Consider the following 14,621-nt stretch of genomic DNA (forward strand, 5'->3'; position numbering starts at 1 on the left):
AGATGTTCATAGGAATTTATATTTTGCTTTCAAATCCTCAAACTGAGTAACTTCCTCAACTACAAAGTGGCAACATAAAAATGACAGGGAAGTTGTTGTGAAAAGGGAATTAAAACCCCTTAAAGTATTAAAAATAGTAGAATTTTCAGTGTTTTTAGAAATTCTTTGACAGAATGGGAAGAAACCTTTCATTTGGGATGTTGCACAAGACAAGCAGGAAGTTTAATTATTAAAAAAACCAAACCTTCTACAATCAGATGCAAGGATATCTGTTAGGCCTATGATTTTTGTACATTAATTTGTTTGAAAACTGAGATTGGTGTGGTCTGGATGAAGTATAGAATATTTAGTAAACTTTGCCAATCTGAAGAAACAGGTATTTTATATTTTTTGTAAATATTAAACTTCATAAAGATGCAGAAGTTGTGAATTCTTCAGGACAGCCCTTAAATCTTGCATCAGGTCCTCTTCAGGAAAAATCACCTTTCTTGTTGAGAGGAAGAAAAATGTCAACTTGGAGATAGTAGGTTTTGTCTCTGGTATTGTATCATATAATACACACTTGTCTTAGAGTGTTTGTAATATTCCAAAGGATTTTTTGTTTAAATCTTGATAGGATCTCAGTTTCCCAACTCAGTCACGGCTCACAGGATCCATTCAGAAAGACAAGTGCCAGGCAGAGTTGCTCTCTGTCCTGGAAACAGAAGGCAAAACTGCCCATCTTGAAGTGAGAGCAGAGTGCAAGCCAAAGATGGCTCTGGAGATTCAATTCAGGCATGACCTCCCCCAGCTGAAGGAAATCCCGAGGGAAAATAAGCTGTCCATCAGTGCACGGAAACACTTAAAGTATCTTCTTGGAGCTGGAATGAAACTGGGTGCCTGTGAGCTTCAGATGAATGGGGACTTTGACCCTGAAAAGAACCTGCAGTGGAAAATGCTTATAGAAAACAAATGCCAAACAATTCAGGTATGGAAAATAATTTTCTCCTTTAATGTTGAATTTATACATCTAAGCCAGGACCTTTGTACCTGCTAAAGTCAAAAGACTAATCTAAGTATTTCAAAGAGGTTGCAGAGAAATAAGAAAAGCATTCTCTTTAAATGCTGCATCTTACTTCTGGAGCCAGTCATTCCCTGTATTTTCATATGGCATACTCCAAATTTTCTCTTAATCAGTACCTGCAGATAATGGACTTGCCTGTACTAGCTCCAATGTGTTTTCTAAAACATGGTTGAAAATTCTGCAGGGTTTTACTGTTCAGAAATAATGATTATTCAAAGTTGTCTTTAGCTTTATAAGCAGTTACAGTTTCTCAGCAGTTTGAGAAACAAACTGAAACAGTTTAAAAATATATGAAGTAAATAGATAATCTTCAGGTCAGAAAATTCAGCGTATGGAAAGTTTGAGAGACATGTTATCACATTATGATCTGTGAATTCAATATGCAAGTCAGGGCAAATCTGAATATACAAAGATGAGATTCACTTGCCCTTTTCCAAAAACAGAACTGCCATAATAAATTTATGTATACTGTCTGGTTTCACTGAATTTATGGATGCTTTGTGCCACTGGGACAATGTCAAGCACAGAATATAAATTAACTTTCCATTTAGAAAGGAAGAGCTGCCACATTGTCCAGTGTTCTATTATCCTGACTCATTTATCAAAAATAATCAGACATATTCAAAACAAAAAAGACAGCATTTATAAAATGTATTAAAAAGCTCTCAAGATTTCTGAAACATCCTGTGCCTATGCTGCCTGATATACTTGATTTCACAACTAGGTGATTAAAGTTACTATAAGAAATTAAGTTTCAGAGGGAAAATGTATTTGTGGTTAAGTGCAAAAGTGGTGATTAAAATATTTTTTTCTTTCTTTTACAGGATCTTGGAGCACCAATAAAAATTGATGGCTCAGGCTATCTTTTGATGGATAAGATGAACCTAGATTCACAGACACTGATCACTGTTGATGAAAGTAAATTCCGAGGACTCTTTATACTAAAAGTCACTGATGTGAGTACCCTGCAGACTGTTGGAATGTGTGAACAAAATACTGAGTAATGTATTCTAACCTATGTTATTTGGAACAAATAGTCCAGCTTAAGTAATAAATGCCAGAATAAAAATTAAATAATAAAATCTTTGAAAATCTGGCACCGTCAATGTGCAGTAACTGATGTATAGGATAATAGGATATAGCTTCTGGCACTTCCTGAATAATTTCCTTGTTATGCTCTTTATGTGTGAATGTTTGTTGTTTGTATTCTACTATTGGATGTTCCTGATATCACTGTGATTTACAAAATAATAAGCAGTGATTAATTGAGACACTGTTGTTTGTTTATTCATTGAGACAGCAACATAGGGAAGACTGTGAATCTCTTGTTTTTCTGTTGACAATTACAAGTTTAGATTCTCTTGTCATCAGAGCAAGAGAGCAGAGAACAGCACAAGTACCTGTTTCCTGAAGGTGCTTCACTTTCCTGCCATAACTGGTGATCTCTGCATGTTTCTGTGCCATAGGGAAACAGCATAGCTAGTGGGACTTTAATTCATGTTAAATGTAGGACAGACAGATTTCTGGTTTGAGCTCTGTATTGCAGCGATCTCTGGGTTCTACACGTGCTTTGCTCTCTGTGCTGTGAACTGTTAACAGGAAAGGCAAGAGCTGGATGTGGTGCTAACCCATAACATCCAAGGAGCTGCTGACATTGGTATTCCCATGAGGATGTTACTTGATGTGGCATCAGAAAAAAACAGTGACTCCTATAAAGGATTTATTAATTTCTGTGTGAACAACAAGCAAGTAAGTGTCTTCTCCATATCAGTAATATGTGAAATAGGAGTTGAAGTGAGCTAATTGATTTGGTAAATATTGTTTCTGCAGGCAATCCAAATGCAATACTTTGCCAGGGCTGTGTTAGTTCTAAAGGCCTTAATTAAATTAAAGCAGTATCTTTCAGCCAGCCCTTCTGTGCAATTGCTCCTTGCAACAAATTTGACATCAGCAATGATCCTTGACTCTCGTTTGTAAACTATATCAAATCTTCCTTATCAAGAATCTTCACTTGGTGCAGCATATTCCCTTTTACAGTACAAAGCTGTGACTTCTAAAAAAATTAGATAATTCTTCACCATAAAGTTTTCATAGCTTTCATAATTTTATTCTAGTGTGTAATTAGTCCAATGATTGTAGTTATACAGAGAAGCCTCCATTTCAGAGATGTGCCACAGTTAATTTTGTCATATTTACTTGAATTGAACAGATTACAGAAGAACTGAACTTTGTCAAGAAGTTGGATGTTGTGTCTCTTAACTACAAACTTATTCATAACATAGACACATTAAAGACTTTGCAAATAAAAGACAGGATTGAGTTGCAGGTAGGTTATCAACCTGGAGCCATGGCACGAGGGGGACAGCAGCTGAGGAAGTGAGATGGCAAAGAGCAGTGGGTGTAGATGGGACTTTACACATTTGCTGTTTTGGTGAAGAGGAGTCTAAGTGCTCCCTTTGCTCTTGAGGGGAGTTCCGAAGCTCAGTTTGTTCTCACGGGAGAATAGTTTAGACCAGAACTTTCCACAGGCCTGGGGCTGGAGGTCGCTCCCGCTGTGGAGTGAGGAGGGCACTGCATTTGTGTGTCTGGCAGAGCTGCAGTGTCCCCTGGACACACAGGGCAGAGGGGAGCACTGCTGAGATTTCAAAGGGTCCTTTCCAAATGGTATTTTCCTTCTGAACTGTGCTTACCTGGCATATTTTTTTATCTGAGTAACACAAGACTTATTAATCATGTAACTGAACAGCATTAAAGTATGGCCATACTTGAGAATACATGTTAAATGTTTGAGCTCTAAAATAAAAGGGACATTTATAACTATGTTGTGTTGTGTTATAAAATGATACAAGATGTGTTGTTGACACATCTTTGAGATTATACTGTCTCAACCAAAGAAAGAACCTTGACTAGCAGGAGCTTTAACTTTTACAATTCTGTCTTTTGACAATTTAGTTTTGTTGCACGCAGGCTATCTTGAACCTCAAAGTCACCAGGAGCTTTAGTTTGAAAGTGCTTTATGGTGCTCACCTAACAGTTCTTGAAGGACAAATTCAGGAGTTTGAAACAAGTACCAACATAACAGGGAATTTCCATCACTCTTTGCCATGGCTGCTACAAGCCAGAGTCCCATCATCTTTACAGGTAGTTATGGGGTTTTGTTGTTTTGTTTGTTTGCTTTTAATTATAATTATTGTCCTGTATAAGGATGTAATTCAAGCTCATGGCTTGAATGAAAACTCCCATTTTGTAAAGCACAGGAGGGAAGCTGAGACTTTCTGATATTTAAAAACTCTGGATGCCTAAAACCTGAACTACTGAAATAGAAAGTTTCTCATTGGCTTCTTTCTGAACGAGATTCTTCCATTCTGATCTGTGGTAGTAGAGTGGGTGCTGTTGATATTGTAACTCTACAGGACAGCTTGAGCACATTGCACCAGGAACTGGACTACTGCCCCTTTGCTCTTGAATGGGAATTTTATATTGAAAGAAGTATTTGTGTGCTATTTTCAGAGAAGTATTGGAGTACCTACTATCTGGTAAATATTGTCAGTAGGTATATATTAAGTAGCCTTTATAAGAAGGAAGTTGTGTTTGTGGGATAAAAAATAACCTAATGAAAATTTGTCATAGATCACTGAGGCTGGCAGGGCTTGACATTCATTTAGTTGAATAAGCTTCATACTTGAAAGTCAAAGATGATTAATGAAAGGCCAAGAGATATGTTGTTAATGGATAGATTTTGACATTAGTATAGACTAGACAGAACTTTCTTTCACTTCCATTTTCTCCTGTCTTAAAACTAAATATTATTTAAATATTGTTTTGAGAACTTATATTTACATGTCATTTTTAGATAGATATGGTTTTTCAAGGGAGAAACACTACTCAAGAGAGATATGTGCACATTGCAGCTGGAGAAACATCAATCACATACATAATAAACTCCTATTATGTTGGCCACCAAGTGGATCTCTTCTGCCAGAGCGTGCACAGCAGCGAGGTCCTCCAGGCATCTGGCTACCCTAAGGCAATCAACTTGATTTTCAGTTTACAGAAATCAGGTGGGTACCTGCCATTCCTGGCAGGGATTTTATTCTCTAATAGCTCTATCAGGAAGTTTCAGCTGTTCCTTCAACAGCTACAAGCTAAGATTTGCTGGTAGTACCTAAAAAGAGGCTTTATCTTGTTTGTAAGTAAAATTGTCATTCTGAAACTGCATCTGTGATTAGTTGATGAAGAAAGTCTACCATTAAAGCTTGCCGTGGCATAAATCCTATCTGTGTTTCTCTCTTACATAGTGATCAGGCACCTTAAGTGCCCCTAGGGGAATATACTCATGTTGAAGAAAACTCAACAATTGTGAGAGCACCAAAGGGCAGGAATTACTGAGGTTAGCAGGCACTGAATCAATACTAATGTGGTGGCATCATCTCCTTTCACCCATTCAGAAAAAAGCAACAGGACAAGAGGTCATTCTCAGGACAGCCACAGTCACCATGTGATTTCCACCACAAACCCACCATTTATGTGGGTTTTTTCTTAAAGAATTTGTGGACTTTCACATCTCTTATCTCATTTTGATCTTTTTGCAGTCTCCTATTCAAAAATGAAAATGTAGGACAGTGGGGAAAGGTATTCAGGTCATGCTCTTTGGGCATTGTTGAGCTGCTGTATCTGGAACCAAATGAGTCACTGGAGGTCAGAACAGCTCAGAGCTGTTCCCTGGAAGAGGCTGCTGCAGGCCAGGGATGCAGCTGGTTTTATGGATTAGTCAGCTCTAGCTGCACAAACGCATTCCTGACAGGAACTAACTTGCCACTTAACACTGGATGTGTGCACACAAGCTCTGTTACCACGAGACTTTGTAAGGACAAAGTTCAAGGACATCCAGAAAAACTCTGCCCTCCAACCACAGGCCAAAGATTCTTGTAATCCTGAATGATTACTTTGTCTTGATGAATGTATTAAGCTAAAAGCTGTCTGGGTTGATTTTATACAGGCAGTACTGAAATTACTCAAAAATTAGCTGCTCAAATTGGCGCTATTTTGTCCCTTCTATATAGAAAACAAAGCCAAGACTGTCTGTGAAATCCAATACGATGAGAAAGATATAACTGTGACTGTGGATGTTGACACAGACTTTGAACTCTTTGGTGTATTTGTGTTCGTGGCAGAGGTGAAGCATTCAATATCACTTCTCCATCACCTGGGACTTCCCTTCTTTCTTAAGGTAATGCACCACAAAACTTTTGCTGTGCTTTGATGAAAGCTGTCACTTGAGTTACATTTGCATTAATCCAGAGCACTTCCAGTGGCCTTAGTAAAATGACTCCAGGTTTATATACAAGTGCAGCTGAGAGCTGACTTGGTCCAGTTTATCTGAATCCTCATTTAGCCCAAGTACAGAGCTAGTGGTCTGTTTCTAAGGAACCTGGTCAGGTATCTGAAATCCCCAGTTTCAGGGTTAATAATTTCAGAAAGGCATGTATTTATTATCACTTTGCAGCTGATAGGGCTCACAAAAGTAGAAAGAACTTTTGGTAGAAAACAGCTGTCCTCCATACCTAGAGAATTCCTTGCCTTGGTTAAACTACTTGTAGCACAAATACGTAAAATGCTTCAGTGTTGAATAAACAGAAGTAGATTTATATTCAAAACTACTTAATAGGATCAACCAAGCCTATACCTGTTTATTCCTTGGGAGAAAGAAGCATTAGTTGAAATGTCCCCTTCCCTTTTTAAGGGTAGTACACAGAAAAAACATTTCCAAGTGATCCACCACCTTCTCTTTAAATAACAGGACATGTGTAGCTAGGATGCAAGACTAAAGGTCAACTTTCCTGAACATAAACATTAGATCAATATTAAACCTGCATATTAAGTATTAGTGTTTCAAGGGAATATTTACTGCCAACCTTTTATAGTAAGGTATTAGATATTTTCACTGCTTCTTCCCTATTAATATTTAGTGAAATGTCTTTTATGCTTTAAATGTTTGAATAAAAAAAAGAAAAGCAGAGATGGTAATTCTTGAGGTGCCTTATTAATTTATAAAATATGAGTATAACTAGAAATTACTGTTCCCACAGACTTTGGCAAATACCAGTGTTGCTACTGAAGTGTGGGAAATGGCCCTCATCTTTCCCAGAGAGATTCTTTAGCATTTTCAGGATAAGGCTGTAGATGATGTAGAAGCTGTGGGAGGAATGCCCTGGAGCAAAAAGTAGGTGGAACCTCATCTGTTTCTTTAAAAAAAATTTAAAAAGATCACAATTTCTTTCTGGTACATGAAACATGAAATTGTGGAAGACATAAACAAGAACCAGCAGCTTTAGACTTAAACCAGATAAGGGTACATTGAAAGTAACACTAATATTTGCCAATAATACAAATGAGTAGCTATGGAAAAACACGCAGGAAAAAAGGAAAACCTCTCATGAGGCTCTTGGTTTACATCTAGGAAGCATCCAGAAGGCCTGTCTGGAAGATAAACTTCAGTCAAGGTGATGGTTTTAAGTGAGTCAAGAGATTGTGCTCAATTGAGATGAAATACTGGGTAGACGTTATGGCATGTCATTTTTTTATTTTCCCCCTCCACAGATGACAGTTCAAGAAGTCATGACTGAAAATGAAACTGAAGGTGCTCTGAGGCTGACCTATGAACAAAACAAAAACTTCTCCTTTTCCATCAGTAGGAAAAAAGACCAGCAAGGGTAAAAGGATCATTCTGAGCACTATAAAAATGCCATTAGGCCACTGTGATTTCCATAGAATACAGTTACTGTATAAATCACCAAATCACTGGTGAAATGGATAACAAAACTTGGATAAAGTGAGTAGTCACACCAAACACTCTGTAAACCTCGGGGAGTTTTTGAAGGGCTGCAGACAGATTCTTCCCCCCACACCTGTCTCTGCCTGCCCACTCAGAATCCAAGTAGCACACAGTGAAAGAGTCTGTAAAACTCTAAGCCTGGATGAGACAAATACTTAAAAATATAACTTAACTTGACATAAATATTTAAATCTTATTAAATTGTTTTGGCATGGTTGAAACTTGTAAAATTATGGCAACTTGGTCTTCTAAGTTGGTGTCAGTGTGGCTGTATCTGCACAAAACTGTAGGCTTTTAAGGATGTTTAGAGGTGTGATATTTTTAACCTTGGGGTACTTCAGCTATTTCTTAAGTTTCTAGCAAAAGACCTTTGCACTGAAAAGTCTTGTAAGTTCTGTTAAGATCTCTAATAATTGTAAATTCTAAGTTTATAAACCATGACAGTGCTTGCAAAGTCAGATTCCAAAATATCTTTCTCATTTTTAAAAAGCTGATGCATTTGCTATGGCAAAATGGTTTCTGGTCCAGTGGGCTACATTCTGTCCCTGGGATGCATACATAGATTTTTTTATTGAGCTCAGAGGTGATCATTTAGTGTGAATGCGTCAAAAACTGGGAGCTGGGTAAGTGTTAAGTGGCAGGTAATGCAATTTTAACTCTAAAGGCTGTGGCAGACTTGGAGCTAACTCATATTAACTTGTGCTGCCTGCAAGAGTCGACTTTCTGAAATATTGTTGAACAAGAGAACATTTCTTCCCTTTAGTGAAGAGTTGAATATAAAAGCACTCCAGACTGATCCCTTCTTTCTACAGTACTTCCCCTGTGCAGCACAACTGTCTTCTAAGGTAATTATCTGCAAGTAATCCATCGCATACATCACTGCAAAGTAGACTTGTCTAATATGTTAGGAGTCAAGCTGCTTTATTTCTAGTACTAGTATCTCTAACATTTTTGTTATTGTTGAGGATGTTCCTGTTTTTAAAAATGTTAACAATCCCAGTCTTTTCTTTTCTTTTTTTTTTTTTCTTTTAATTTAATGGGAACTTGAAAAGGTAAATTATGATATGAGTGAAGCAAAAGGCAAACTCTACCTCAGGATGGAAAAAAGGGATTTCAATGTTTCAGCAAAGCTAACTTTGACTGGAAGCAGCTACACTAATGCCATTGAAGTGGCACAGACCATGGCCCAGGTTGGTACCATCCACTGATAGCAAAGGCTGTGACAGGAGGGCACTTGGGGTGGCTGCCAAGCAGTGAAGGCCAAATGCAGCTCCTGCTGTATGAGGTGTTTTGCTCTTGATTTCTCCAGTAGCATGAGCAAACATTTGATTGTGGATTAGTTTGAGTTTATATTTGTTTGCTCCTATAGATGGAGCACTCATGTAGGATATATAGAAAATAAGAAAAATAATGTGCTACAAACGGAACCAGTTTTTATAATGCAGGTACCACACATTTCTTTCTCTAAATAAGAAAAGAGGTCACGAATACCTATTGTTGTTTGTGCTATATGCTGGATTTATCCTGTAATAGTGGGACTCTTGATGTTGTAAGGTTTATTCTGTGGGATAAAGACAACTTTCTGTAGAAATGAAGATAAGTAGAAACGAACAGTTGCTTGTATGAAAGCAGTGGGCTTAGAGTAACATTGTGCTAGACCTTTAAAAACACATTCCTACAGACCCCACAGGACTTTGGGGTACCAAAATTACACTTAGGTTTTACCTTCTCAGAGAATTTGGGGTTTAATGTTTGCCCTTTTTTATTTTTAGTTAAATTTTTTTCCAAGGCAACTTGTGTTGATGACAATTTACCAAAAAGGCAACAGAACTCATCTGCTGAGGCACATTGCCCTGTGGGATGGCAGAGAGATAAAGCTAACAGGCACTTACACTGGACTCTTCCCAAAGCTGCCTGGAGGTCATAGCATTCAGGGTAGGTTTCTCAAGTCTTTTACAAGTGTTCAAAGCAGACTATAAAATAAACTACATAAATCTGATTTCAAAATGCATGTCCAAAGGGTTTCAATCCTAGTTTCAATTTAGGGCTTCTAAAGTCTTATTTGCTTTAAATTCATTATAGGTCTGGCTGTTAGAAATGTCCACTTCAGAATACTCTTTCTGCTTTGTGAATATGGAACATAAAACTGAAGTACCGGGTGCTGAAGGGAGCGCTGGTCACACTGGCTGCTACCTTGAGGTGTTAAACCCTTATGCTGGGACTATATGATCTGAAAATAGAGAAGATAACTGCACTTACCTGTTTAAGTGTTGCAAGCTATTCCTCTTCCAGTGTAACGCCATCTCAGTTTCACACACATTATTTCCCTGGTTGTTGTTGCTGAAGTTACTCTGGGTGTAGCTGTCAATCTTTTGGTTATTTTTCTGCTGATAAATAGAGAGAGGGTTCCTGTTCTCACATTTCCTCCTGTTGAGCAGGCATCAGCACACTGAATTCTTTGTGGCTGCTGGGTAGGGGTGTGTGTGTGTGAGCGTTTCCCTGGGAACCAAGGGATGTCCTGCTGCCTGTGGAAAAATGTCCTGGGAATGGTCATGATTCCTGGTGGCAAATCCTGTTTGTTTTCCTTGTAGTGGAACTTCTCCATCCTCTCTCCATCCCTTTTCCACGGCATGCCTGGGCCAACTTATATGTGAAACATTCAGCACGCAGTCACCAGGATGTTCTTACTGTCATTTGGAACGAGAAGGACAAGGTACAGTGTCCCAGAGCAAATAAATGTCAGGAGGGTATCAAGAATTTTTGTTTGTTTGTTTGCTTGATTTTTTTTATTTAAAAAGGGGACTAAGCAAGCCAGGGAACTTGACTATAAGGCAAACTATCCCCCTTCTTGGATGTATAAAAAGTTCTGACTGTGAAAGCTGAGCAGCTGATATTCTTGTAGGAAGTGTTTTCAGGCCATAGTATTTCTTTGTTTGCAGTAACCCCACACCTTGCTGCTTAACCAAAGGTAATGAAATGCATAAGCCTCAAAGCACACTGGGTAAGGGCCTCTGATAGTAGGTGGGAAGAATAGCACAAATATCATGCTTAAAGCAGCTTATGGACAAAGAAATGAAATCTAAAACAAGTGAGCAAGTGTGAGCATTAGTTGAGATTGAGAAGGATGAAGAACTTGTTGCATGGATATAATACTGGATTTACCCACACAGAAAAGGACACATACTTGCTTAGCATTTTCAGCTTTATTGATTCAATCAAAGCTCTTTTGTATTTCATTCTTTTACTCCCCTCCTCATTAGCAAGACTGACAAATGTGGAACAGTTGAAACCAGTCTCTGTTTTCATAAAGTAAGTCATCACTATTTTTAAAAAGTGGAAAGAATGAAAAAGACAGAACTAGGAGAACACAGGGTAGGTTGAGTTCCAGATGTGGTTAAGTGGGGACACTTTCTTGACTTGCTGCTAACTGTGCTATCTTTACATGTGCATATGAAATGCAGCACCTTGGTTGAATATTACATTATTTTCTAAATAATGGAAAGATAGAAGACAATGTATAAAGTATGCTACCACACATAAACATAAACGTGCCTGCAAAGAGCAGTTAAAAGTTAAAAAATTCCAAAATTTACTTTAGCAGTTGAATAGAATGTATTTTCTTACTACTTCTTAAATTACCACAACTATTAAAATCCCGCCACTATCTAAATTACCACAAAAATATTTTGCTTTCAATAACATAGCAGAATTTAGCTCCTGATGAAGTAAATGCTTTTTCTTGTGCTTTAACTTTGCAAACCATATCCAATGATTCTGTGGCAGTGCAGCCTGCAGTCCCTAAAGATGTGATCAAAACTAAGCTTCAACAAACTTAAGCATTGTTCATTACTTTAGTAAAATACAGAGAGTAGTTCTGCTTTGAGCTGTGCTATGCAGGGAATTCAAACAGCAAAAATTATCCTAATTTTACCATTAATTTGTCTCACTTCTTCAGAAAGGACTTTATTGTGCACATAATTCATTTGAGGACAAAGTACAGGGAAATCTTACTGGGTGCATGTTTGAGGTCAGTATGTGAGAGGTGTTTTATTTCACAAGTTCCTTTTCCATCTGTTGATATGGATCAGATATCAGTGTTATCTTCTCTGAAGATTGGAAGACACCGGACAAGCTACAGAGCCACTGTTGCCCACCCATTTAATTACACTCTGAAGCAACTGGAGGTGCATTCCCTGTCAGAAAGAAGGGGCAGAAAGTACAACCAGCAGGTGAGATCATGAGGCTGGGCTGCAAAACACACAGCTGTGATACTGCATTTACTGTGAGTGTGCCTTTTGTCCCTGAGAACTGCAGAACCAGAAATCGTCCTGAAAAATGTAAAGAGCACCAAGTGCTGTTATCTCCTTGTGTCCAAATCACCAGCACTGTTTCCTAGCCAACAGCCTTGAACTTTTAGTATTGACACATTTTGGATGGGAGGAACCCAGAAGTGCCCAGGAAACTGCCAAGCAATGAAAATGAGGCAAATTTTGTCCTTAAAGCAATGAACAAATTCCTAGTCTGCACACACAAGAAAAACAAACAAAAATACCCCAACCCCACAATAAAACCAAACCATAAACCCTTTGATACCCCTGTGAAGAAAATGTAAATTTTTAGATTGTATAGGAAATTGCAACACAAATGTGAAAGTGTGCAAGACTAGAAAGGCTTTAAACTATAGTTTTGAAATGCACTTGCAAAGCATCTATAAAAAGGGGGAAAAGGAGGAGGAACTCCATAAATAATCCCTCCAGATCAAATACTACAGTATAATTTCTGTCTGACAGTGCTCTGTGTGGGTCAGAACACTGCAGCTGCTGAGGCTGAAGACTTTCAGCAATCAACTGTGCCAGCTGTGCTGTGTTTGTTCATCTGAAGCCCTTTGGGGCTCGGGGGGGGGGTGGGGGTTGCACAATACTCACTATGGTTCCAGAACCATATTCAGAGGAATAAATTCTCTTGTAGGGTCATTCTTGCAGTTGTGCCATTAGTTGCTTTGCATGACAGACCCCAGGGAGCTTCCAGAGAGGGTGACAAAAGCCTTCCATGGCCTTGGTTGTAAAAGTGAAGCTTCCCTGGGTTTGTCTCAGGCCTGGAGTTTCCAGACCACTGAGTTCCACAGAGTTTGAACATGGATCTGTGGCAGCTTTCACAGTGGCTCTGTTTTACTCCGCTGGATGGGGATCATTCTGCTGGTTCTAGTCTTGCTGCTGGACAAATCCTTCTCTGCTTTCAGCTGCAGGTCTCAGGGAATGCTGGGCAGCCTGCTCACCTCCAGCTGGGGCTGGAGGATAAATCCAAGATGGACATCACTGCCTGGGGTGGCTGTGTGACTCTCTCTGCAGGCCAGGTATGTGTCTTGTATCCCTTGGAAGGGATGAGTGTAGCTGAATTTCTGTGTTTGATCCTCACTGAATGATTTTTTTTCTGTACTTGTTACCATATGAAAGCCTTGAAGTCAACCTTTTTATGTCTCAGAGAAAGAAAAATAAATGTTTTGAAAAATTCAGGTTCATGTTGCCAGACATGGTTGTACTTGGGCTGCAGCTTTCCCTCAGGGCAGAGCTGTCAGCCCTTTAGGTTTCTTGGGAGAGACTGAAGCAGGGTTTCATGGGTACAGACCATCCAGGGGTTCTCACAGGGTGGGGTTTTGCCCAGGAAACCTACTGCCTGAGGATATACTGAACACTTAAAAAAAAATTACTTATATGTGTCAATTTTTTCCACTTTTCCAGTTTCAGAGAATATTAAGCATGGAACACCTGCATGCATGTGGGTCTCTAGAGCAAAGACCAACGTTGTTTAATGAATACCTAGATCTGAACTGGGATGACAAAAAATTCAAACACAATTTCACATATGAGGTAAGAGAAGGCAGTTGTATCTGTTGACTTGCCATTTTTAAGGAAGCTGTTCTCAGTAGATGAATTATTTTGGTTTTAGATGTAATGTTGAGTGGATTTTAAGAAAGCTTCTACAGAGCACTGTTTTTTTGTGAAACACCAATATTTCACTTTACCTTTTACATTTGTCTCTACACAGGAAGAAAGCTAAATGGAGCATAGTTAAGAAAGAAAGGGTTCTTACAAACTGGAGGCCTCACCTGTGCCCTAAATTTACAAAACTTGTAGGACGGGGACCGGTAACAAGGCTGATAAGCCAAAACATTGTCAAATGGAAATGTTATGTTTTGGAAATGTTACTTCAAAATCCTGAAGCTACTGAAATAACAAAAGCCAGCCCAGGGATGGGATGAGTGGGCTTCAAGGAGTGTCTAAGATCTTACTGTCATCTTTTGTTTTCTTGGTTCATTGCAGAGAAATCAACTCTTGTATCCTGATAAGTTTCAGTTAGAAGCTGTTCTGGAAAATATTTTCCTGACCCCATGTGCCAAACAGCAGATTCTGGGTAAAATAGAAACAAACTACTACTCTTGCCTGGATTACTATACAAGCTTTGCGTTCTGTGACCTTCCAAATGTAAGTCTGACATAAACACACTGAACCTACTTCAGTTTAAATGTAATTACTCATTTGGAGACGTAGTTTTCCTCAGCTGCAACTCTTCAGAAGACTTACCATACTTCTGTAGCTTAAATAAATAAACAGTGTCATTTGATGGACTGAAGCAGAAAGGTCCTGTTTGCTACTATAGTGTATTCTCTAGTCCTTTTATGGTTGTAAACATTCTCACTTCCTCCATGTTCTTTCTTTCCTGTTC

The 14,621-nt window shown here is 38.6% G+C and overlaps 1 protein-coding gene across 1 annotated transcript in view; it reads left to right on the forward strand.

Annotated features, from left to right (window-relative positions):
- The window catches only part of LOC115497284 (uncharacterized), a 71,512-nt gene that overhangs the window by 39,695 nt on the left and 17,196 nt on the right, over positions 1-14,621 (forward strand). The window contains exons 43-57 of the mRNA XM_072935803.1: positions 617-967; positions 1,888-2,019; positions 2,663-2,812; positions 3,273-3,389; positions 4,031-4,204; positions 4,917-5,124; positions 6,127-6,293; positions 7,664-7,776; positions 8,935-9,088; positions 9,671-9,833; positions 10,490-10,677; positions 11,783-12,127; positions 13,138-13,251; positions 13,637-13,765; positions 14,219-14,380. Coding sequence (XP_072791904.1) covers positions 617-967; positions 1,888-2,019; positions 2,663-2,812; positions 3,273-3,389; positions 4,031-4,204; positions 4,917-5,124; positions 6,127-6,293; positions 7,664-7,776; positions 8,935-9,088; positions 9,671-9,833; positions 10,490-10,677; positions 11,783-12,127; positions 13,138-13,251; positions 13,637-13,765; positions 14,219-14,380 — 2,667 coding nt within the window. The remainder of the gene's footprint in view (positions 1-616; positions 968-1,887; positions 2,020-2,662; positions 2,813-3,272; positions 3,390-4,030; positions 4,205-4,916; positions 5,125-6,126; positions 6,294-7,663; positions 7,777-8,934; positions 9,089-9,670; positions 9,834-10,489; positions 10,678-11,782; positions 12,128-13,137; positions 13,252-13,636; positions 13,766-14,218; positions 14,381-14,621) is intronic.

This window comes from Taeniopygia guttata, chromosome 14 (assembly GCF_048771995.1).
Source record: "Taeniopygia guttata chromosome 14, bTaeGut7.mat, whole genome shotgun sequence".
Classification (NCBI taxonomy): domain Eukaryota; kingdom Metazoa; phylum Chordata; class Aves; order Passeriformes; family Estrildidae; genus Taeniopygia; species Taeniopygia guttata.